Here is a 26,136-nt window from a genome sequence, read left to right on the forward strand (position 1 = left end):
CCCACAAAAGCAAACTTCTAGGTAAAATGTAGACATAAATGGGAAAGGTAAAACATTAAAACTTATTAAAGAAAACACAGGAAAATATCTTCATGACCTTGGAGTAGGAGAAGATTTCTTAAACAGGATAAAAATAGTGCTAGCCATAAGGGAAAAGATTGCTAATTAGACTACATTAAAATTTTTTGTTCATCAAGATACCATTAGGTACTGGGTGAAAAAAGATACTAGCAATACATCTGTCTGACAAAGGGCTCATATCTCAACTATATTAAGAAATTTAATAATGAGAAAAAAAGAGTCTGACAAAAAGGTGAGCAAGAGACTTGTTATTCACAAGAGGATATCTAAATGGTCAGTAAATATATGAAGAGGATCTCAATGTCATTAATCATCAAGGGATAAAACTACAAGGAGATAACCTCCACATCTACCGGAATGGCCCAAATTTAACAAAACTGACAATACCAAGAATGTGGAGTATCTGGAACTCTTAAACATTGATAGATGTGTAAGTTGGCACCCACCCCTTTTAAAAACTGGTAATATCTGTTAAGGCTGAACATATGCATATCCTATGACCCAGCAATTCTACTCCTAGTTATACCCAAAGGACGTGCATACCTAACTGTACCAAAAGACATATAGGAGCGCCTGGGTGGCTCAGTTGATTAAGCATCTGACTCTTGATTTCAGCTCAGATCACGGGCTCAGGTCACAATCTCTGGGTTGTGAGATCAAGCCCCAAGTGGGGCTCCATGCTCAGCGCCAAGTCTGCATAAGATTCTCTCTTTACCGTTACCCCCTTTTCTCTCTCCCTCTCTTAAAAAAAAAAAAGAAGAAGAATGTTCATCAGCATTTTTAGCCAAATCTGGAAATAGTCCAAATGTCCATTTTGGAATATTCACACAATAGGTTCATATAATGGATACATAGATATGCAGCAAGGGCAACTCAACAGTATGGATGAATCTAATACATATAATGTTGAACAACAAAAGCAAAACTCAAATTAATAAATGCTCTATGGTTCCATTCGTATAAAGTCCAGGCCTTTATCAGAACATAAAATCTTCAGTGTTCTTTCCAGCACCCATGAAAAGCCTAACTGGAGAAATGGTGTTTGTCAAAGACTATAAAAAAGATAGTCTTCTTTCTTTCTTTTTAATTTGAAAATTTTGTAAACAAAATTACAGAGAATTATACCCTTAATTTAAATATTCACATTTTGTCCTATTTTATCAGATCTCTTTTACTAAGAAAATAATATATTGTGCTTACTTTGGCAGCACATATACTAAAAAAAAAAATGAGAGGGAAAATAAGCAATATACAATATAATAAAGTTAAAGCTGACTTTGTTCCCATCCCCAATCCCAAAATCCTTTCTTACCAGAGATAATTGCCATAAATCATTCCCATAAATCTTTCCCATATAAAATTAATATTTTAATATTTAATATTTGAGTATGTTGAATATATTATACTTTTACAAAAGTAAAATAACACATGTATGTTTCTTTTTCCTTATGCAGTCTGTAATTTTGCTTATCCTTGTAAATTTGCTTATCCTTCTATAATTCTTAAATTGTGAGATTTACCCAGTATCGATGTATTAATAGTTTTTAATTCTGAATGAACTTTATTACATGAATTATTACACTTAATTACCCATAATATTTATGCTGTTCCAAGTTATAATCTCTTCAAATCAGGCTGACTGTGCCCCAAAAATCCAAACTTGGTTTATATTATTTTACTCCCTCAAAGATTGACTTTACTCAATTGTATTTTAAGATGATAAAGACTAATGTAAGAAAAATAATGTAAGAAAAGAATAATGTAAGAAAAAATCATGTGAAATTTCTTGTGTAATATCCAGAATATTATTGAGAACTGTGTATCCACTATTCTTACTCAGAGCCTCCTACGTAAAGCGCCGCATGAGAAATTTCTTTTGGAACTTTGATTTAGAAAATATTTTGCCTTTCCTGACAAATTGTTATGTTTCCTCCCTTCTATTAATGAGAATTAGTCTTGGGAGCTAGGAGGCTGTAATAGTTTTCTATTGTTGCTCTAACAAATTACCACAAACTTCGTGGCTTCAAACAACATAAATTTTTTATCTTACAGTTCAATAGGTTAGAAATAAATACAGGCCTCACTGAGCTAAAACCAAGGTGTCAGCAAAGCAGTGTTCCTTTCTGGAGGCTCCAAGGGAGAATCTGCTTTTTCAGTATCCAGAAGCTACATACTTGCCTTGGCCTCCTTCCTCTAGCTACATTGGGTAGAATCTTCCTCAGTCTTTCTAACAACTGCCTTGTCCTGCATAGCCACATCTTGCTCTAACTCTGTCAAGTCCCCTGTGATAACACTGATTTTATTCAGATAATCTCCCTATCTTAGATTCCACTTTCTGGCATCCTTAATTCTATCTACAACCTTAATTTCCCCTTGCCATGTATATGCCCGCAAATTCCAGAGATTAGGGCATGGACATTTAGGGGGCCATTATTCTGGCTACCAGAGGTTTAATTTGGAACTTAATTTAGCAGTTGTGAAGTTTTAATGGTCCCCAACCTTTGTTTTCTAGTATTTTGTTTTCTTGGTCCTAGTTTTTTAAAATTTTGATTTCAAATTTTAAAAAATTAGCCACCATTTTATCATAAATGTTTGTGTTGTAGTTGCCTCAAATTCTTTGTAGAACTAACCAAGGATAAATAAAATAATTTGAAAAATTGGACCCTGTGCATGCTTAGAAAATGAAGAGGATGGTAGTAATCATGTATCAGGGATCTCTCTCTATATAGATAAGGCTCTGTCAGTCTCTCAGACTGTGTAAAGTTATGACTAGGATTGTTTGCTAAGAGATTGGTTCCCATGTGATCCCTAAACAGATGGAGAGATCAGCTGGAGTCAGAGAATGTGGGATGAGGACCATTCTGGGTTGAGTATTTACAGTTTTGAATTATATATGAAAATCATCTCAACTATCTTATTTGATCTTACCCTTTGTACTGCACTAAGACTTTTAATGACTACTATTCTTTTGTATTAATTTTAAGTAATGTGTTCATTATCTGAAGTTACACCCTAGAATGGCTTTGTTAAGGATATTTTTAAAAATTAAGCAAATTAGAATAAATCCCCTTCTGTATACGTAGATAAAAGGAGGAAAGTTTATCAAAATCTGTGTATTTGTATGAGGCCAGAGTGTTAAAGACAAAACTTAACTAATGTGTTTTAAATCTAATTAATTGAAGATGGATTTATTGTTCTTACGGTATTCCTGTTGGAGAAGGTCTTGAGGGACTGAAGGAATATTAGCAGTCAGCTAGTACATGAGTCTATTGCTGGTATTTTGGATTGAGATTTACAATTAAGCAGGACAGTTACATTAGAAATGCAGGCAGTGTATTTATTTTGTTTTTAATTCGGTAAAGTAACTTACAGTAAATGGAAAAGGAATTTTGAAACAAAACCAACTGCTTTGCTCTTTCTCTTTCTATGTTTTGGTCTTCTCGTGGTATAAGTCTATTACAATTACATAGCACATGGGAGGGTGGAGAGTGATTTTTATAGCAGCTGTTGTATCCCTCTCCTTGCAGGGGAATAAAAAAGGCCTGTAGTTATTTATATTTGTGAGTGGTAACCACACTCTTTTTCATTATTAGCTAAAGCTAGAGCAAAACTGAAAATCATACAAGGCCTACTTTTGGCTTAAAATTGTTTACTTCATTAATATAAGGAAGGTATGAGGCAACTTCTCACCACTTCTTTCCCCCTTTTATTTTATCCTTAGCTAGGAAGAAAATTAAGCAAGTCTGTAATCAAAAGACAAAATAAAGAAGCAACACGGTAGTGTAAGTTGCACTTATACTTCTTTATAATCTTCTAGATAATTATTTTTTCCCCTTCTAACCTAACTTTCCTCTTGCATTGTAAAGGTTACAGAAAAATAAATAAATTTGTATTCTACTTTAAGAAAGAGAGAATACAACAGGGCATTTTGGGGTTGGTAGATAATATGTTTATGTTAATTTTTTTCTCAACTTCTATTTGGAAAAAATTTCAAACCTACAAAAAATTACAGAAAGAGTACAATGTATAGTCTTTTGCTCTTCACCTAGATTCATCAGTTATTAATATTTTGCCACATTTGCTTTATCTCCTCTCTCTCTCCCTGTGGGTGTGCACACACATACATGAATTTTATTATTTCTTGATCCATTTGACAGTGTCACACATCATAATCCTTTACCTTTAAGTGTTTCAGCCATGTTTTTCCCAAGAGCAGTAACTTTCTCTTGCTCTTATGCAAAACACAGAATCTGATTTTACTTTTTCCTGAATCCTGTCTATTACCTGTGTTTTATCAGCATTTAGGAACAAAGGAAGCAGGGAAATTATTAATAGCAGCCACCCACTTCCTAAGTTATTCACTACTGTGTATCTACCAGAAACCAAGTGTGAAAATGAAAGAAAGAGGTTGATTTTCAAACCTAAATAAATATAAAGGAATTGATGGACAAGGCCCTATAGCATTAAAAGTAGGCCCACTTCCTTGAGATATCACATATAGTTGAGACATTTTCCTAAATATCTGTTGATATTTATATTCATAGACTTTTAGAGTTGAAGTGCCTTACCTTGTATGTTGTATAACTCATTCATTTTACAGATGAGAAGAACTAAGGTTCAGGGTCACATAATTAGAGATGAGACTACAACCTCACTTTTCAGACTGTTGATGTCATATTTTTTCTATTATGTCATGTTGCCTCCCCACAAGCCTTAGATGCTTATGCTGGGGTCTGAATGAACAAGAAAGGTTAAAGGTCTGAGGGTACTGCATCAGACCATCTAATGTAACGCTCCTTGAGGCTCATCTGGGTGAACTGTAGTGGTGCTTCTCAAACTTGAATATGCATATGAATTTCCTAGTGGTCTTGTTAAAATGCAGATTGTGATTAGATAAGTCTGAGGTGGGGCCTGAGATCTGCATTTCTAACATGTTTATCTGATAGATGATGCTACAGATCTGTGGACAGTATTTTTGGGGAGCAGTTATCTAGAACAAGCACAGAAGTCTCATAGCCCCCAGGCACTAGCAAAGTAGAGAAAACTAAAAAGTATCTCAGTTATATAAAGTATAGAGAATAATATAGCTCTTCCTGTTTACTCATCCTCAAGCAAAAACAAAATATTTCTAAAGCTTGTTATTTTCCTAACTTTATGCCATTTCAGAGATGGGAGTTTTATCCCATTACATTAATTTATAGATGCAACTACTTATTTCCCCAATATTTTTATATCAACAAATACTGAGCTTCCAGACTTCAGTGGTACTGCGGAGGGAAATATGAATTCAGGTGATAAAAAGAACCATAGCCAAATTGAACTGTCTGTCAAAAAGAGCAACCAATTAAGTTCCAGTTTTACTCTCAGTTAAAATATCTTTCAAACCTACATTTATTCCTTTAACACTTATTGAGAGTTCATGTTCCAGTGTGGTTTATATTCTGATTTCATTACTTTATGTCTAAATCTTTATGCTGCTCTGAATTGTACAAATGATTGTTGAAAGGTACAAATGCTAGCTAGATTTTACGCGACAATGAGTCCTTTGAGGATTTTGCATTTGGGTTTTTTGGTAATTTAAAAACAGTGATTAGCAGTTTAATGGCCATCCCAATACAACATGGAATATGTTTACACAATGACAGTAGCTAAAAATAAAATGGACATTTAATATATACATGAAGAAATTTGCACTCTGAATATCTCCCAAAATGCTTACAGAAATTATAATTACTTCCTTATTTCTTGGAGTAGTTTAGCAGTAAGATAAGAGTCAGTAATAATTCCCAAGGGAGGAAAACCGGGACATAAAGCAAAGTTGTAAAACTTGTCAATGATATTGAGGTTTAAGGAAGAAGACAAAGACACCGCAAATAAATATTTAGTAAGTTTCTACTTTCTCCTAAGGTATAGAAGGGTGGAGAGGGTACCGATATATAAAAAAATGATCACGGTAATCATTACTCCTGAAGGGAAGGCAGACATCGAAACAGACAATTAGAATACAATATGACAAGTGAAAACAGGTAAGGACAAAATCTGAGAGCGGCGCAGGAGAGTTGTAAGGAAATGGAGACAGTAATGCATTTAAAAATGATAAACTATAAGAATTAAAACTTTTTGTAAAATTTAAAGGAATGGATAGATAACATGATAATGTTGAATCTAGGTGAAGGGTAGGTATAAAGGGTGTAAAATATTAACTGTAAATATTAAATTGTAATATAATTTAACTCACTATAAAATTTTTTCAGTTTTGCTGCATGTTTGAAAAGTTTTATAATAAAATGTTGGGTAAAATAATAGTTGTTTAAAAACCCAGATAAGGTGGTATAAAGAGGCCAAAATTTTCTTTTTTTGTGTGAATGTAGGTTCTTAATAAATAGAAAGAAAAGGAACAAGGTAGAAAAGAAATTTCCATTTCACTGTGGGGAGGGAAGGTTTAAGAAAAGCAGAATTCCTTGCTCTGGTTTCATTAACATATTTGTCATGAGACCCAAGGGAGTAAAAGTGCATCCATTAAGGAAAATATAGCGCCCATTAGGATATAAACACATTCCAAATATAGGTGTAGAATTGCCTCAAATACTAGGATCTAGACTATACACTGAAGTTTTAGTAGATATTGGACTTTGGTTCTTGCACAGTATAAACCTGCATTGTAATTTTGGAGTAATACCAAAATCTAAAATAGAAACTTTATCAATGAAGTTAATTCATACCAAATTACTTAACTTTGTTAAGTAGTGATAGACCAGAAATATCACCAGTCTTTTAAGTCTTAAAACCTAGTTATTAATTTAAAGACCTAATGTAAGAGAATTGGCTTTAATGAGCATTTCTTGATACAGTTAAACAGATAAATATCTGTGTTTATTAGGATAAAAGAAATGACCTTTTTATCGGTTTATATTATGTTGAAAGATATTATGTACAACTAGTTACAGTTAAGGTTTGAGTGCTCTGATTATTTTAATCTATTGCTAGATCAGCAGTGGTGCAAAATTTTATGGCTAAGGTCTTGCCTTGTATGCTTTTGCATATGTTGTATTATTTGATCCTCAAAGCACTATGAGAGTGGTGAATGACGTGAAACTGTTGGGGTTCAGAGTGAACAATCAAAGAATTCTTGAGGTGTCTTCAGTGCAAAAAGGTGGTTTTATTAAAGCACGTAGACAGACCCATGGGCAGAAAGAGCTCCACTGGGGTCATGAGGAGTGGCTGATTATATACTTTCAAGTTGGGAGGGGGTTAGGGATAGCGTAAGTCTCTAAGGAATTTGGAAGCAAGGTTTCTAGGACCTTGAGGGACTAGCTGTTGTTAGGAAAAGTCATTCACTACTGGCTAGTAAAACCTTAGTCAGGAGACCCTTCAGATACAAATGAGTGGGCCATATGCTTGGAGGATGATTGCTAACATATACCTTGGGGGAGGGGGTAGGGTAGAGATAAGGGAAATTCCAAAGGAATTTTTATATATTAAAGGAGATTTATAGGATCCTGGAGGTCGGGTAATGTTAAGCTACGGTTGCCTTTTGCCCATAGCAAAGTATTAACTGTGAGGCAGTTGAGTTCCTGGAGGAAGGTCACCCTGCCTGTCTTAAGTACTTGTCAACTGGCTGTAGGTTATAAGGAGGTTCAATTTATATGTATTTCTTTTGCCTTTGTTCCCCACATCATTGAACAAGTATTAATTTTTAAAGAACCTTATTGATAATTTGGGAGCTAGATATAATTCCCTAATTCAAAAATTGATGTTGACCAGATGCAACAAAGAGTCCTTCAAAAAAAATACTTCAGGGCCACCTGGGTGGCTCAGTCGTTAAGCGTCTGCCTTCGGCTCAGGTCATGATCCCAGTGTCCTGGGATCGAGCCCCGCATCGGGCTCCCTGCTCAGCAGAGAGCCTGCTTCTCCCTCTCATTCTCCCTCTCCCTGCCGCTCTGCCTACTTGTGCTCCCTCTCTATCTCTCTGTCAAATAATCTATTTGTTTATTTGACAGAGAGAGACACAGCAAGAGACGGAACACAAGCAGGGGGAGTGGGAGAGGGAGAAGCAGGCTTCCCCCTGAGCAGGGAGCCCGATGCAGGGCTCGATCCCAAGACCCTGGGATCATGATCTGAGCGGAAGGCAGACGCTTAACGACTGAATCACCCAGGCGCCCCAAATAAATAAAATCTTTAAAAAAAATTTTTTTTTTAAATACTTCATATTGCCTTGTTTTATAGGTAAGAAATTCTCTTGGAAATCAAAGGTATATAAATTGAATCATGACTTCCATTATAAAGTAACAATATGTTCTAGTGGGGGACATGTTGCCTATATTATAATAAAATGGAGTAACTATTAATTATTTTCAAGGAGAAAATAATTTTCTAATATTAAATTGTAATATAATTTAACTCACAAAATATTAATGCCACCTTCACTTAAACTGCATAAGAAACTTTGTTTCCTTGGTGAGTTATTGAAAGTATAAAATAGGCCCTATATTTAGTCTAACCCTTTAAATATTTTTTATGGTGCTACCTGAGAAGATTCTCTCTCTCTTTTTTTAATGAAGAGATTCTCTTTTAAAAAACCTTACCTTAGGGGCACCTAGGTGGCTCAGTCGTTAAGTGTCTGCCTTTGGCTCAGGTCCTGGGTCCTGGGTCCTGGGATTGAGCCCCTGGTCGGGCTCCCTGCTCAGCAGGGAGCCTGCTTCTCCCTCTCCCACTCCCCCTAATAAAATCTTTAAAAAAAATAAAATCTTACCTTAGGTTTCTATCTTTAATATAATAAGGTATTTATATTGTATACCTTTGTTTAGAGGTAGTTGTGGCTTTCAAAATAAATGATACTTACTAAATTCTTCTCAGTAAGAGTCTTTTAAGGGGATTGAAGATTATTTTGAGTTTATATTTCTGAATATCTTACATTTTGGTAGGACATTAGTCATTCAAATGTTGTCACATTTATATTGTCACTTATCCTTAAATGAAATCAGCCTTGTGAAATAGTCAATTTTGTTGTCATTGCTGTTGTTAATTTAACAAATGAGGATACCAAGACTTAGGGGTAGAAATTGAAGATAGTAAGTTGGAACTGGGCCCAAGCCTTTTGGTGTTTTCCCACCAAACACGAGGATTTGGAGTCACAGTGCTTATTTCAATATATTGATAGAGTTGAAGTGGGAAAAATTATGAAAGATGTGATGCTTCAACAATTGTATTATATCAAGAACGTGGAAAAAACTGATGCCAAATTGTAGAAGCTGTTATAGGTTTGTCCTGTGTTAAAATCAAAATTCAGCTGAGTAGATTTGAAGATCTAATTGGCTTTATTAAACAAGTCATGCGTCAGGCAGCATCCCATCTAGGGAGTACAGGGGAGCCCCGAGGAGTTGAACAAAATGGAAGGTTTTTATAAGAAGGAGGCTGGGGCATGAAAGTTAGCAAAAGGAAGGATTGATTGTTCCTTAGGGGGAAGAACAGAGGGTCATATCATAACAGAGAATCTCATCTTCCTTTGGGGATGGAGAGGGCCCTGCTGGCAGACTCGGTGGCACCCATTAGAAAATTCTTGATGACCAGTTAAGACTACATTTCTGGGGGAGGTTGAAACTGCACTTAAGTCTATATATAAAGCCCTGTTTTGGGGACTCAGCCTGAGTGATGCCATCCTAGGTCTCTGGTTTTCTTTTTAACACTTGCTTGAGACCAACTGAAATAGTTTTACAGTGTTAATCTAAGATTTTTTAAATAAATAGAATTGGGCAAATAAGGAACTGCCTTTTTCTTTCTTTTCTATATTCCTTTCTTTTCTTTTTTTCCCTCCTTCTTCTATTTTAACCCCTACGGTCTAGTGTCTAAATGGCTATGAATATTTTGAGGTTGACAGGTTATTTAGATTTGACATTCTTCCCAATTTGCTGACAGAAATAGTTGCTGAGTTTGCTCTTCTGACCAATGAAAGGTGAGTGGAGGGGAAGTTGCATAATTTATAATAGTAGTAAAGAATTTTAAAGTAAGTTTTGACTTGAATTTAATCATGTGCTCTGAGGGCATGAAATGTCTTTTTATAATACTAAAGTTTGATTTTTTATTAGCTTGAATTTTATGACTTGGGAAAATTATGTTACAGTGTTTTGTAGTCTGACTCTAACTTGATAATGCTAAAACATTTTTCTTTTCCTGGGGTTAAGATTTAAGAAATGGTTGTAATACCAGAGCAGATTTTATATTTTAACTACAACCCCCTGTTTTTTCCCAGAAGTTCTCAAATTACTTATCAAAGATGTGGACAATCAGGGCACCTGGCTGGCTCAGTTGGGGGAGCATGTAACTCTTGATCTTGGGGTTGTGAGTTCGAGTAGAGATTACTTAAACAAAACAAAACAGGACCAAGAAAAAGTATGTGGGCTATTTTTTTTAAAAAGATTTATTCACTTATTTTAGAGGAGGGGGGAGAGAGGGAGAGCACGAGCAAGGAGAGGGGCAGAGGGAGAGGGTGAGAAGTCCTCAATCAGGCTTCCTGCTGGGTGGGGGAGATCATGACCTGAGCTGAAATCAAGAGTCTGATGCTCAACCAACTGAGCCACCCAGGCACCCCATGGACCATTTTGTACCAAAAGTATAAACTTGTTTTTTCTTTTCAGGGAACTATATTGGCACCAAATCACCTTGTTCATTTGGCATTGATAGTGTCTAAAGATTTACTCTTAGGATTTCTGCACATTTGGATATTTGCTTTCTTTTTTTTTTTTTTAAGATTTTATTTATTTATTTGAGAGAGAGAATGAGAGACAGCACAAGAGGGAAGAGGGTCAGAGGGAGAAGCAGACCCCCCGCTGAGCAGGGAGCCCGATGCGGGACTCGATCCTGGGACTCCAGGATCATGACCTGAGCCGAAGGCAGTCGCTTAACCAACTGAGCCACCCAGGCGCCCGGATATTTGCTTTCTTAACCTTAATCTTCATCTCTGCCTATGAAATTTAAATGTATGGATAAATACGTGCCATTTGCCTGAATGTTTTTCTTTTTTTAACTTCTTGAGTTTTTTTTTTTTAAACTTTAAGCATCAGTCAAGAATTTATTAAAAGCTTTCTATCTTCTTGTGATCTATTAAGAATATACAATTAAAACAGTTAAATATATTCAATCCAGGAGAGTCATGAAAGATCGTTTAGAATAGCAGTGCCTCTTTGGACTTGAGCACGTACATTCCTCTCCTTCGTTTTATCTTTGTTGGTTTGTTGTTATTGTTGCCACGTTTCAAAGAAAAATGGCAGGAGCAAAATCATTTCTGTTTCTATTGGCCTATTAGACTATAAGGTATTAGAAGGTTTAAAGAAAGGAAAGGACCTATATGTGTGTTTGTGAACACTTACTAAGTAATATTTTATAATTACCAATGTCATTATAGAAGTGACTGGGTGGACTTTGGGAAAGTGATTTATCTCAGAACTACAGTGGTAGCATTCTACAGCAAGGATCAGCAAACATTTTCTTGAAGGGCCAGATGGTAAATATTTTAGACTTTCTGCGCCATATAGACTCTGTTCCAACTACTCAATTCTGCCCTCATACTGTGAAAGTAGATGACTGATAACTTACCATCGACAGTAAGTAAATAAATGGGCTTGGTTGTGTTCCAGTACAACTTTATTTACAAAAACAGGTGTTTCACTTGCCAACCTATGTTCTATAGCATCCTAACAAATAATACTCATAAACAACCATGTGTTTGTGCAGTTCTTTGCCCCACAAAAACATTTTTTATTGTTAAGGATAACTTGTAAAGTCACAGAGGAAGAGAGGACTTCCTGTCTTAAAACGGCCTACTAGATGTATACAGAAATAATTTCAGGTAATGCAATATGCTGGTTGGAATTTCCTTTAAGATATCCTGTGGGGAAAAAACTAGGTGGATATAGATGAACCAAATTTGGTAAAATGTTGGTAAATATAGAAGTAGGTGATAGTACATGGAAGGAATCCATCACACTGTGCTCTTCTTTGTATGTTTTGAAATGTTCGTATTAGAAAGTTACTGTTTAAATAAATAATGGCCCAGTAAAGGCAGCAGTTTTCCCCTTCTCTTGAAATAACCTTAAAATAAGAAAGTTAATAAGAAAGCAAGCTCCATCTTCAGCACAACCAGAGAGATCTCTACAATCCTGTTGAATCCTACAATTCATAACAATATATGAAGAAAAGCTGCCAGATCCAGTGAAGGTCAAATAGGTGTGTGAGAGGACTCTGAGAGATGGTATCTGTGGCTCCAGATCCCCCCAAAAAGCCCTGAGAGCTCAGCTCCAAAAAAAGTAGCTGACCTCCGTTTTCTCCAAAGCAGCATTCAACATTAACACTTTAATACTTTCCTCAAAGATTTATCTAGGAAATGTATGCCAGTCCAAATAATCCTTCAATATAAAGGGAGAGACATTTTTTAACATGCCAAATTTCAGGGAAATTTTATTCTCATGAGCCCTACTTCTACAGGATAAAGTGCAGACAACCAAGACATGAAAGGAGAAACTATAGTCTAAGTATCGGTAGTGAGCATAGAGTCCATTGATCCATAAAATTAAGATTAAAATAAATGTGAAGATTAGATTAGGTTTTATAGAGCCAATATGAATGTTTAAAACCTTGACAAGCTAGTATTGATAGAACTAACAAAAGTTGGAAGTGTGAGGGACAAAAGTGACATAAAGTGGTATAAACCTTATGTTTTATAACATACTACCAAAAGATGTTGTTTAAAATCAATAAATCTGGGTGCCTGGGTGGCTCAGTCGTTAAGCGTCTGCCTTCGGCTCGGGTCATGATCCCAGTGTCCTGGGATGGAGCCCTGCATCAGGCTCCCTGCTCCGCGGGAAGCCTGCTTCTCCCTCTCCCACTCCCCCTGCTTGTGTTCCCTCTCTCTCAGTGTCTCTCTCTGTCAAATAAAATCTTTTAAAAAATAAATAAATCAATAAATCCAGTAAAAGAGGGTGTGGGGTATATAGGTAAGTAGATGATAATAGAGAAATAGATAAACACTAACAGAAATAATATAAACTGATAGTAGAGACGAGGGAAAAAAAGAGGCGTAATTAGGGCAACTGAGTGGCTCAGTTAATTAAACGTCCAGATTTCATCTTAGGTCGTGATCTCAGGATTGTGAGATCGAGCCCCATGTCAAGCTCTGTATTCAGCGGGGAATCTGCTTGGGATTCTCTATCCCCCACGTCCTCTGCCCCTCTCCCCAATCGCGCGTGCGCTCTCTCTCTCTCTAAAATAAATAAATAAAATCTTTTTTAAAAAGGCACAGCTAGGGGCGCCTGGGTGGCTCAGTTGGTTAAGCGACTGTCTTCAGCTCAGGTCATGATCCTGGAGTTCCAGGATCGAGTCCCGCATCGGGCTCCCTGCTCAGTGGGGAGTCTGCTTCTCCCTCTGACCCCACCCCATGTGCTCCCTCTCTCTTATTCTCTCTCTCTCAAATAAATAAAATCTTAAAAAAAAAAAAAGCATAGTTATATTAAGTTCATCACTGCTCATACTAGAGACAGGAAATCTATAAATAAATAAATATATATATAGGGAGTACCAATTATTAGGATTGACATTTTTAAAAATTCTTAAATTCAATTTGGTTAACATATACTGTATTATTAGTTTCAGGAATAGAATTTAGTGATTCATCAGTTGCATATAACACCCAGTGCTCATTACATCAAGTGCTCTCCTTAATGCCCATCACCCAATTACCCCATCCTCCCACCCACCTCCCCTCCAGCAACCCTCAATTTGTTTCCTATAGTTAAGAGTCTCTTATGGTTTGCCTCCCTCTCTGTTTTTATCTTATTTTATTTTTCCTTCCCTTCCCCTATGTTCATCTGTTTTGTTTCTTAAATTCCACATATGAGTGAAATCATGGTGTTTGTGTTTCTCTGACTGACTTATTTCGCTTAGCATAATACCCTCTACTTCTATCCATGTCGTTGCAAATGGCAAGATTTCGTTCTTTTTGATGGCTGAGTAAATACAACATCTTTTTTTAAAGATTTTATTTATTAGAGAGCACTTGAGTGAGCACAAGTGGGAGGAGGGGCAGAGGGAGAAGTAGACTGCCTGCTGAGTGGGGAGCCTGACGTGGGGCTCGATCCCAGGACCCTGAGATCATGACCTGAGCCAAAGTCAGACGTTTAACGACTCAGCTACCCAGGCACTCCAATATACCAGATCTTTATCCATTCATCTGTCAATGAACATCTGGGCTCTTTCCATATTTTGGCTATTTTGGACATTGTTGCTATAATCATTGGGGTGCATGTGCCCCTTCAAATCACTATGTTTGTATCTTTTAGATAAATACCTAGAAGTGCAATTGCTGGGTCATAGGGTAGTTCTGTTTTTAACTGTTTGAGGAACCTCCATACTGTTTTCCAGAGTGGCTGCACCAGTTTGCATTCCCAACAGTGTAAGAGGGTTCCCCTTTCTCCTTATCCTCCCCAACATCTGTTGTTTTCTGAGTTGCTGATTTTAGTTATTCTGACCAGTGTGAGGTGGTAGCTCATTGTGGTTTTGATTTGTATTTCCCTGATGACGAGTGATGTTGAGCATTTTTTCATGTGTCTGATAACCATTTATATGTCTTCTTTGGAGAAATGTCTCTTCATGTCTTCTGCCCATTTCTTGACTGGATTTTTTTGTTTTTTGGGCATTGAGTTTGATAAGTTCTTTTTTTTTTTTTTTTAAAGATTTTATTTATTTATTCATGAGAGACAGAGAGAGAGAGAGAGAGAGGCAGAGGGAGAAGCAGGCTCCCGCTGAGCAGGGAGCCCGATGCGGGACTCGATCCCAGGACCCTGAGATCATGACCTGAGCCGAAGGCAGACGCTCAACCATCTGAGCCACCCAGGCGCCCGATAAGTTCTTTATAGATTTTGGATACTAGTCCTTTAGTTGATATGTCATTTGCAAATATCTTCTCCTATTCCGTAGTTTGCCTTTTAGTTTTGTGGATTGTTTCTTTGCTGTGCAAAAACTTTTTATCCTGATGAAGTCCCACTAGCTCATTTTCGTTTTTGTTTCCCTTGCCTTTGGAGACATGTCTAGCAAGAAGTGGCTGCGGCGAAGGTCAAAGAGGTTGCTGCCTGTGTTCTCCCCTAGGATTTTGATGGATTCCTGTCTTACATTTAGGTCTTTCATCCATTTTGAGTTTATTTTTGTGTATGGTATAAGAAAGTGGTCCAGTTTTATTCTTCTGCATGTGGCTGTCCAATTTTCCCAGCACAATTTGTTGAGGAAACTTCTTTTTTCCATTGGATATTCTTTCCTGCTTTGTTGAAGATTAGTTGGCCATAGAGTTGAGGGTCTATTTCTGGGTTCTCTATTCTGTTCCACTGATCTATGTGTCTGTTTTTGTGCCAGTACCATATTGTCTTGATGATGACAGCTTTGTAATAGAGCTTGAAGTCCAGAATTTGATGCCTCCAGCTTTGGTTTTCTTCTTCATCATAACTTTGGCTATTTGGGGTCTTTTCTGGTTCCATACAAATTTTAGGATTGTTTGTTCCACGTCTGTGAAAAATGCTAATGGTATTTTCATAGGGATTGCATTGAATGTATAGATTGCTTTGGGTAACATAGACATTTTAACAATATTTGTTCTTCCAATCCATGAACATGGAATGTTTTTCCATTTCTTTGTATCTTCCTCAATTTCTTTCATGGGTGTTCTATAGTTTTCAGAGATAGATCTTTAACCTCTTTGGTTAGGTTTATTCCTAGGTCTCTTATGGTTTTTGGTGTAATTGTAAATGGGATTGATTCCTTGATTTCTCTTTCTGCTGCTTAGTATATATTATTTGCTTTGTTGAAGGTTATTTGGCCAAAGAGTTGAGGTTCTGTTTCTGGGTTCTTTATTCTGTTCTGTTCTGAGGATGATATTCACTGTGAGTCTTTCATATATGGCTCTAATGATGTTGAGGTATGTTCCCTCTATCCCTACATGGTGGAGGGTTTTTATCAAGAAAGGATGCTGTATTTTGTCAAATGCTTTTTCTGCATCTATTGAGAGGATCATGTGGTTCTTGTCCTTTCTTTTATTAATGTGGTATATCATGTTGATTGATTTGTGGATGTTGACCCACCCCTGCAGCTCAGGAATCAATCCCACTTGGTTGTGGTGAATAAACCTTTTAATGTACTGTTGGATCCTATTAGCTCCTATCTTGGTGAGAATTTTTGCATCCATTTTCATCAGGGATATTGGTCTGTAATTCTCCTTTTTGGTGGGGTCTTTGTCTGGTTTTGGGATCAAGGTAATGTTGGCCTCATAGAAAGAGTTTGGATGTTTTCCTTCCACTTCTATTTTTTGGAACAGTTTCAAAAGAGTAGGTATTAATTCTTCTTTAAATGTTTGGTAGAATTCCCCTGTGAGGCCATCTGGCCCTGGATATTGTGTCCTTTCTCTTTTAAGTTTGGCTAGGGGCTTATCAATCTCATTAATTCTTTCAAAGAAACAGTTCCTAGTGTTAAAGTCCCCTACTATTATTATATTATAATCAATGAGTTTAATTTTGTTATTAATTGGTTTATATATTTGGCTGCTCCAAAGTTAGGGGCATAAATATTTATAACTGTTAGATCTTCTTGTTGGATAGACCCCTTTATTATGATAAAGTGTCCTTCTTCATCTCTTATTACAGTCTTTGGTTTAAAATCTAGGTTGTCTGATATAAGGATTGCTACCCCAGCTTTCTTTTGATGTCCATTTTCATAAATCATTCTCCACCCCCTCACTTACAATCTGGAGGTGTCTCTGGGTCTAAAGTGAGTCTCTTGTAAGCAGCAAATGGATGGATCTTGTTTTTTTACCCATTCTGATACCCTGTGTCTTTTGATTGGAACATTTAATCTATTTACATTCAGAGTAATTATTGAAAGATATGAATTTAGTGCCATTGTACCTGTAAAGTCGCTGTTCCTGTAGATTGTTCTTTTGTGGTCTTTGTTACTATAATTTGTTCAAATAGGGGCGCCTGGGTGGTACAGTCAGTTAAGTGTCTGACTCTTGGTTTCAGCTTAGGTCATGATTTCAGGGTCTTGGAATTGAGCCCCATGTCAGGGTCCATTCTCAGCATGGAATCTGCTTGAGATTCTCTCTCTCTAAAATAAATAAATAAAAAAAATCTTGAAAAAATTTTAATTTGTTCAAATAAACTTTCTGCCCCTTTTCCCACTCCTCATCTTCTGGGACTCTAATAATATATATATTATTTTGCTTTATGGAATCACTGAGCTCTCTAAGTCTACTTTCATGATCTAATAGTTTTGTTTCCCTTTTCTTTTCAGCTTCCTTATTTTCCATCGTTTTATCTTCTGTATCACTGATTTGCTCTTCTGCTTTGTTCATCCTCGTTTTTATATTCTCCACTTGGGTCTGCATCTTGGTAATAGCGTTTTTAATTTCGACCTGATAAGATTTTAGTTCTTTTTTTCTCTAGAGTAAGGGATTCCCTAGTGTTTTCTATCCTTTTTTCAAGCCCAGCTAATATCTTTATAATCATTGTTTTAAATTCTAGTTTAGACATCTTACTTATATCCATATTGATTAAATTCCTGGCAGTGAGTACTACCTCCTGTTCTTTCTTTTGGGTCATTTTCTCCATCTTGTCATTTTGTCCAGAAAAGAAAAGAAGAAAGAGAAAAAAAAAAAAAACAACAACAACAAAAATAATAACAATCACAACAATAGAAAACAAAACTAGATCCTGGGTGTGTTTGGCCTGCTTGTTAAAAGAAACTAGATACCCAAATAAGAAAGAAAAACATGTATATGTGTATATGTAAATGTGTGTATAAATACTGTATATAAATACAATGAAAGGAAACAAAAATATATAAAGTATGTATAAAAATTAAAAAAGAATAAAAAAATGAAAAATAAAATAACTGGAAACATACCAATAGACTAAAGAATGGTATATACTGTTTTCCCCAAGAGCTGAAGTTTTGCAGCCCTCAATGATCAGTAAACTTGGTGTGATTGAATTAATTGTGCTGGTCTTCTGGGGGAGGGGCCTGTTGCACTGGTTCTCAGGTGGATTTGCCCTAGTGGAAAAGTGCCTCCAGTGCTCAGAGGCCGGGGCTTGGTGTAAGCAGCTCCAGATTCCACTAGGTGGCACTGTTTTGCTCCCTGAAGGCTTTTGGCCCTAATGGGCTCCATGAATATGGCTGCACCGTGCTCTCTAGCGCCGGAGCTGAAAATTACCCTCCTTCAGTGAGCCCTCACAGAAAAGCATTCAATTACTTTTGTCTCCCCAGTTTCCGTCAGAATTCTGTTCACCCGGCCTGTGACTGAGCATTTTTATCCAGGCATGTGACTGAGTTTCAAAACTCCAAATTTTAGGGACTCCCATGGCACCGACCCTCGCTGCTCCTTGGGGAGGGGGTCTTACCAGCCTTCTGCCTTTTGCTGGATCCTGCCCAGGAAAGCGGTTGCAGAACTGTGCAGTAGTTTGCAGTTTATGGCAACACAAGCAGAGAGCTGGCACCTAGACTTGCTTTTCTCCAGCCAGCTTCCCTGCTCCTATGCCTGGGAACTCTGCCCCACTCAGGTACCCCCTGTTGTTCTTGAGATCCCTGGGATCCTGAGACCATACTGTCACACCTGGGATTTTGCCCCACTTTGCCACCTGAGCACCTTTGAGCCAGGGACGCCCTCCCTCCCCCACGCTGTAGCAGACTTCTAAAAGTTCTGATTTTGCACTCCACTGCTTAGAATACTTGGCAGTAGCCTCCTTAAGCAGGCTCCCATCCCTCCACCATATCATCAGCTATATCACACCGGATTGAAGTCTCTGCACCTCCTACCTCCCAAACTGTGGTCTCTTTTCTACTTGTAGACTTACAGCATCTGTATTTTCAGATCTCCGATTGATTTCTCAGGTGTTCAGAATGATCTGATAACGATGTAGTTGTATTCGAGGGACAAGACAAACTTAGGGTCCCCCAACTACTCTGCCATCTTAACTGCTGGGATGGACATTTTAAATGGGTAGCCAGAGTAGGCCTCACTCAGAAAGTGAAATTTGAGCAAACATTTGAAGGAAGTGAGGGGGCCTGATAGTTTCCTGGAGAAATAATATTCTGATCAGAAATAATAACTATTGCAGAAGTCTTGAAGCAGGAGCATAGCTGGTGCATACAAGAAACAGGACAGAGTCTTGAGGGGCTAAAGCAGAATAATTGAGAGGGAGAGGGGTAAGAGATGAAGTCCGAGAGATAATAGGGTATCTGATAACATCAGGCCTTAAAGACAGTTAAAAGAACTTAGACTTTTACTCTGAAATAACTACTAAACCAAATTAAACTTTCCATATTATCAGAAGAAAAACATGTGTAACTAAAATAAAGCAAGCCCAAACCACTTAGTAAACTATTTTGAAGAAGAAAGAGCAGCAATAAAAACAAAGCGTTAAGTTTTTATAGCATAATATTTGATGACTGAAAGATTAAATATATATTACATTAATACATGTAAATAGGCTAAACTTTCCCATTAAACGATTCCCAGATTAGATCACAAAAAATTATTTAAGATTTTAAAAATTTTTATTTATTTGACAGAGAGAGACACAGCCAGCGAGAGAGGGAACACAAGCAGGGGGAGTGGGAGAGGGAGAAACAGACTTCCCACTGAGCAGGGAGCCCGATGCGGGGCTCGATCCCTGGACCCTGGGATCATGACCTGAGCTGAAGGCAGACGCTTAACAACTGAGCCACCCAGGCGCCCACAAAAAAATTATTTAGAATCATTTCTAAAACAAACTCCAAAAGAATAACAAAATTAGAGGGCAGGTAAAGCATCACAGGCATATACAAACTAAAAACAAGTGTAGGGGCCATGAGCTTATTATTGGACAAGATTAGTACAATCAGTACTTAGTACAAGAAGCATTTCATTAGGGAAAGGGACATAAAGACGAGATCTGTGTGAAGAAGACCTTAAAATGTTTCTCAGTGACACAAATACAGACTTAACTGGAAAGGCTTATAAGGTTTTTGGATATGAAGACTCAAAATCTTATGGAAATCAGTTTCCCTTATTTTTTTTTTTTTTAAGATTTTTATTTATTTATTTGACAGAGGGAGACACAGTGAGAGAGGGAACACAAGCAGGGGGAGTGGGAGAGGGAGAAGCAGGAGAGGGAGAAGCAGGCTTCCCTCAGAGCAGGGAGCCCGACGCGGAGCTCGATCCCAGGACCCTGGGATCATGACCCGAGCCGAAGGCAGACGCCTAACGACTGAGCCACCCAGGCGCCCCGTGTTTCCCTTATGTTAATTGGAGTTAATGTGATCTCAATTTCAAAATAAAAAACAAACAAGCAAAAAACTAGTTAACATTTATTAAGCAGTTACTCTATGCCAGGCATTGTTCTAAATACTTTATATGTATTACATTTAGTCCTTGCAGCGAGTTTATGTGGTAGGTACTAGTATTATTCTTTGTCCATTTTTCAGTGAAGAAACTGAGGCACAAAGAGACTAATGAATTTATTCCAAGCTGAGGTTAGAGTAGGTTATGAATCAGAATCTAAACTCAGGCAGGGTGATTACAAATTCTGTGATTTTAGCCACTATGCTATTATACTGCTTTTGAAATTAATGGGATTGTGTGTTTGTGTTGTGTCACTAGACAAACTGACTCTAAGTTCAAGAGTTGAAGAATAACTAGGAAAATTCTTAAAGGAAAGTAATCAGGGAAAACTAGCCTACTACCGTCCCAGATACTAAAATATATTACAAAGCTAGAATGTTGAAATAATGTAGTCACTAGGGCATGAGCAGACAGATCAGTGGACAGAATAGTAATTCAGAAAAAGATCTAAATTTGTATAGGGATTTAGAAAATTACAAAGGTAGCATTTCAAATAAGAGGGGAAAATAAATTATTTAAATATGGGACCACCTGTGTTATTAGTGGGAAATTAGTTGGATTTCTACTTAACTTTAACCAAGATTAATTCCTAATGAATCAACGATTTAAACCTGAAAAATTAAACTAAAAGAAGCAAACGGAGAATGTTATAATATTCTCAAAGTAGGGAAGGCCTCTAAGATTTATGACACAGGCCCCTTAAGTTAAAGAGAAGATTGCAACGTGTTCTGTTGACAAAGGGCTAATTTTCTTAGTATTTAAAGAACTTCTACAAAATAATATTCCAAGACCAAGAACTAAATTGAAAAAAGGGCAAAGGATGTAAATATTTAGTTCCTAGAAAAGCAAATAAAATTAACTCATAGATAAAAATATGTAAAATTTTTCACTTTTAATACAAAAAATGCAAATTATAGCTATAGTGAAATACTGCTCAGCTTTGACACTGGCAATCTGTAGGTATGTGGATTCATGTTAATTTCCATGAAAAACAATTTGGTAATAGCTTTCAAAATTTAAAGTGTATGTACCTTTAACTTGGCACTTGAAGTATTTTATCCTCCAATATTGGTACCTGCACGTAAGGATATTTATTCTAGTGTCATGTGTTAAAATAATAAAAGGTTGTCTGTCAATAGGCAATCATAAAGATGTACCATAAAATTTATTTAACCAATGTAATTTTATTCAGTCACTAAAAGTAGTGAGTTAAGTTAAAAAGAAAGCCAGATGAGTAATGGAACTCTAGCATGCTACCATTTGTGTTTTTAAAAATCTCTGCAAATACACACACACACACACACACACACAAGCTTGTATATGTATAACACTGTCTTTGATAGGATATTCAGATTTAACGAGGTACCTCTGGAGAGCAATTTTAAAAATCTCTGCAAATACACACACACACACACACACACAAGCTTGTATATGTATAACACTGTCTTTGATAGGATATTCAGATTTAACGAGGTACCTCTGGAGAGAACTGTGTTGCTGGGCCACAGGGATGTGAGGAAGACCAACATTAAGAGTAAAAGACTTAATTTTTATTCAGTTTTTGTTTTTTGAATTTTATATCATGTACCTGTTTTATCTATTCAAAAGAAATAACTTAAGCATTTTAAATAAAATTATATTGCTAGAAGGTACCTAAGCATAGTCGAATAAAAAGACCTGCAGAGGATAAGACCAAGGCCCTGTGTGTTTTGTGTAGGAGATGGTTAGCAGTATTGAGACCTGGATTCTAAATCCTGATTCTGCCTAATGTGTGACTCTTAGTCACTTTCCCTCTGTGGGTCTCACTTTTCTCATTTGTAGAATAAGGGGTAGGATTCATCTTCCCCTGTCTTCCATCATTAGTTTTCAAACCACTTTATGAAGTCCCAGGATTCTTTGGATCCCCTTACGGGGCTCAAGCAGAGGATCGGGATTGTGGGGTTTCCCAGCACATCCATCTTTAACCAGAGCATCCCCAAATCAGTGTGTAAAATTAAATTTAACTAAATGTTTCGAAACTTAAAAAAAAAAAAAGTCTGACAGTCACAGTGAAGTAATTGTATGTATTAACTTAAAGATTCTCAACAGCATGCAAACACATTAGAGTATCATGATCAGCTATGAACTAAGTCTAGTAATTTCAAATGATTACAGTAGTCCCCCCTTATCCGTGGTTTCACTTTCAGTTACCCACAGTCCACCGCAGTCCAGAAGCAGATGCTCTTCCTTCTGACATATGGTCAGAAGGTCATTAGTAGTTTAACACTAGGTCACAGTGCCTACGTCATTCACCTGATCTCATCTCTTCATGTAGGCATTTTTATTGTTTCACATCATCACAAGAAGGGTGAGTGCAGTACAGTAAGATACTTTGAGAGACCACATTTATTTAACTATCACAGTATATTTTTACAGTTCTATTTTATCATTAGCTATTGTTGCTAATCTCCTGTGCCTAATTCTTAAACTTTTAAGTATGTATGTATAAGTAAAAACATACAGGGTTCAGTACCTTATGTAGTTTCAGGTATCCGCTGAGGGGTCTTGGGACATAGCCCCTGTGAGTAAGAGGGGACTGCTGTATTTACATTTTTAGTAAATGTCAGTCTCATATTTCTGCGTGCTTTCTTAGGTTGACAGGAGGCAGGAATTGATGTTCACATGAAGGATATAAAGCCTGTTACGCATCATGGTTGAGTTAAGATACATCTTGTCATAGAGTCCTAAATGATTTTTCTTTTTTAGGGCTGATGGAATGGAATATAGTATCTGCCTCAGAGGCAGACATTGTTTTTTAGTCAGTTAATGCCTTCCTTTAATACTTGTTGTGGCTGGGAAAGTAAAAGGTACAAAGGGATAAATGAATCATTTGACAAGTCAAAAACATTTAATATTCTTTTTGAAACTTAGTTTAATTGTGAGAAACTAAATTCTAGACCTAAATCTACAAAATGACAATACATTGGAGAAGGTAGTAAGATTATAAGTGATTTCCTTCTTATATTCAGAAAAAGGAAATTACTAGGGACTCTAGGAGTGAGGCTGCTTGACCAAGTTTTAAAATTAAAAAAAAAAAAGAAAAGAAAAGGAAAGTGAACAGAAAGACTAGATCTCAACCCAGTAACAGCAAATTCATGATACAACTACTTAACACCTAGGTATGAAGGAAATGCAGGTCTAAAAGCTAGCAAGAGGAGGAAACATGAAAGTTTAGTTTAGACTTGGTAGCCCTTAAAACCAATATTGAGTGCTTAAAAAGTAGATGAAAAAGCAATTGTGTGATATGTGTATATGTAAATATGTTTGTATAAAATTTTGAAAACAAACCAAAATATTCATCACTATGATCTTAAGATGATATGAGTTTGACTTTCTTAAACTATATTTTTAAACCTTTCTACAAAGAATACATATTACTTAAATAATCAAAAAGTTATTTATCATATACATACACATTTGTTGCTCTGTCCTGACCGTGGATGTGTCTTTTTGTATTTTCTAGGTGCACCAGAGGCTCTCTTCTTGGCAGAATTTGGGAGTTGTTTATTGCAGTACTGTTGTGCCCTCTGATGGTGAGTTTTGGCAAATCCATTTTTTATGTATATTTTTTTTTTCCTTAACTCAATATTTTTCATTCTCTAACATATAAATTTATAAATCATACTCCTTCACTTAAGATGGACTTGGAGGTGCGCCTGGGTGGCTCAGTCGGTTAAGCGGCTGCCTTCGGCTCAGGTCATGATCCCAGGGTCCTGGGATCGAGCCCCGCATCGGGCTCCCTGCTCAGTGGGGAGCCTGCTTCTCCCTCTCCCACTCCCCCTGCTTGTGTTCCCTCTCTCACTGTGTCTCTCTCTGTCAAATAAATAAATAAAAATCTTTAAAAAATAAAAAAATAAAAAAAAAAAAGATGGACTTGGAATCAGACAGAGAAGATGGGGGTGGGGCAGTGTTAAAGAAGAGAAATAAAATTTGAATGAAGATGCAGTGAATTTAGAGGAGAGATCAGAAAGAAAAACTAAATAGACCCATCAGATTTTCATAGATCATGGAATGTTATTATCTCATCTTTTCATTTATGTTTTAAAACTGGGCACATAAGTAATGTGAAGATCACAGAAGCACCATCTTTAGTATTTCCTAACCATTGGACCTTCCTTTTATGGATCACGATCAAACTCTCCAGCCCCTTCGTATCATCGGCGCCTAGACAGAAGCAATTCAAAATCTGAGACCTCCTGCCCTGATTGTTTTTTCCTTCCCTTAAACTCAGGGCTGTGATACCCTTCTTTTTTTTCTTTTTTTTTAAAGATTTTATTTATTTATTTGAGAGAGAGAGAATGAGAGACAGAGAGCATGAGAGGGAAGAGGGCAGAGGGGGAAGCAGACCCCCCGCTGAGCAGGGAGCCTGATGTGGGACTCGATCCCGGGACTCCAGGATCATGACCTGAGCCGAAGGCAGTTGCTTAACCATCTGAGCCACCCAGGCACCCTAATCCCATTCTATTTTTGAAAAAGAAGGTCTAAGGATCGTCACTTTGGGTAGGACTTTGCTAGGAATTGAGCCCTCTCTCAAACAAGTTCCCTTAGTCGACTAAAAGCTGCAGTAATTCTCTGGTACTGGGGGTGGGGGAAGGGGGGATGAGGGGCTGATTTTAGAAAGTGTAGTGAAGTTGGCTTCATACTGGCCAAACTGCAGACCCACCTTCCCCAGTGAATTTTTTTTTTAAAGGTTTTATTTATTTATTTGAGAGAGAGAGAATGAGAGAGAGCACATGAGAGGGGGGAGGGTCAGAGGGAGGAGCAGACTCCCCGCGGAGCAGGGAGCCCGATGCGGGACTCGATCCCGGGACTCCAGGATCATGACCTGAGCCGAAGGCAGTCGCTTAACCAACTGAGCCACCCAGGCGCCCCCTATGCTTGCGTCTTTTTTTTTTTCTTTTTTAAGATTTTATTTATTTATTTGAGAGAGAGAGAATGAGAGAGAGCACATGAGAGGGGGGGGGTCAGAGGGAGAAGCAGACTCCCTGCCGAGCAGGGAGCCCGATGCGGGACTCGATCCCGCGACTCCAGGATCATGACCTGAGCCGAAGGCAGTCGCTTAACCAACTGAGCCACCCAGGCGCCCCCTATGCTTGTGTCTTTTTTTTTTTCTTTTTTAAGATTTTATTTATTTATTTGAGAGAGAGAGAATGAGAGAGAGCAAGCACATGAGAGTGGGGAGGGTCAGAGGGAGGAGCAGACTCCCCGCCGAGCAGGGAGCCCAATGCGGGACTCGATCCCGCGACTCCAGGATCATGACCTGAGCCGAAGGCAGTCGCTTAACCAACTGAGCCACCCAGGCGCCCTGTGATACCCTTCTTTGATGTGAGAAAGAATGAACAGATGTTTGGGGACCACTTACAGTCCTTTGTGAATGTACATGATGCTGCAAACTGGCAACAGGATGGAGGCGTGGTTGTTGTTACAGTAGTGGGGGAATGTGTTTACAACCTTACTGTCATTTCTCTTACCCAGTATTGCACATCTACAGTTTATATTGTTTGCTTAGGGTTGAATGTTATATATATTTCCTCTGTATCAAGTTTAGTTTGATAGAATTCAAATTTCAACCTTATAAACATTAATTTATAGACAAAGCAACCGTC

General features: G+C 37.4%; 1 protein-coding gene across 1 annotated transcript in view; it reads left to right on the forward strand.

Annotated features, from left to right (window-relative positions):
* Positions 1–26,136, forward strand: part of MCU (mitochondrial calcium uniporter) — a 203,316-nt gene that overhangs the window by 138,113 nt on the left and 39,067 nt on the right. The window contains exon 2 of the mRNA XM_044916493.1: positions 23,994–24,063. Coding sequence (XP_044772428.1) covers positions 23,994–24,063 — 70 coding nt within the window. The remainder of the gene's footprint in view (positions 1–23,993; positions 24,064–26,136) is intronic.

Source organism: Neomonachus schauinslandi, chromosome 6 (genome assembly GCF_002201575.2).
Source record: "Neomonachus schauinslandi chromosome 6, ASM220157v2, whole genome shotgun sequence".
Taxonomy (NCBI): domain Eukaryota; kingdom Metazoa; phylum Chordata; class Mammalia; order Carnivora; family Phocidae; genus Neomonachus; species Neomonachus schauinslandi.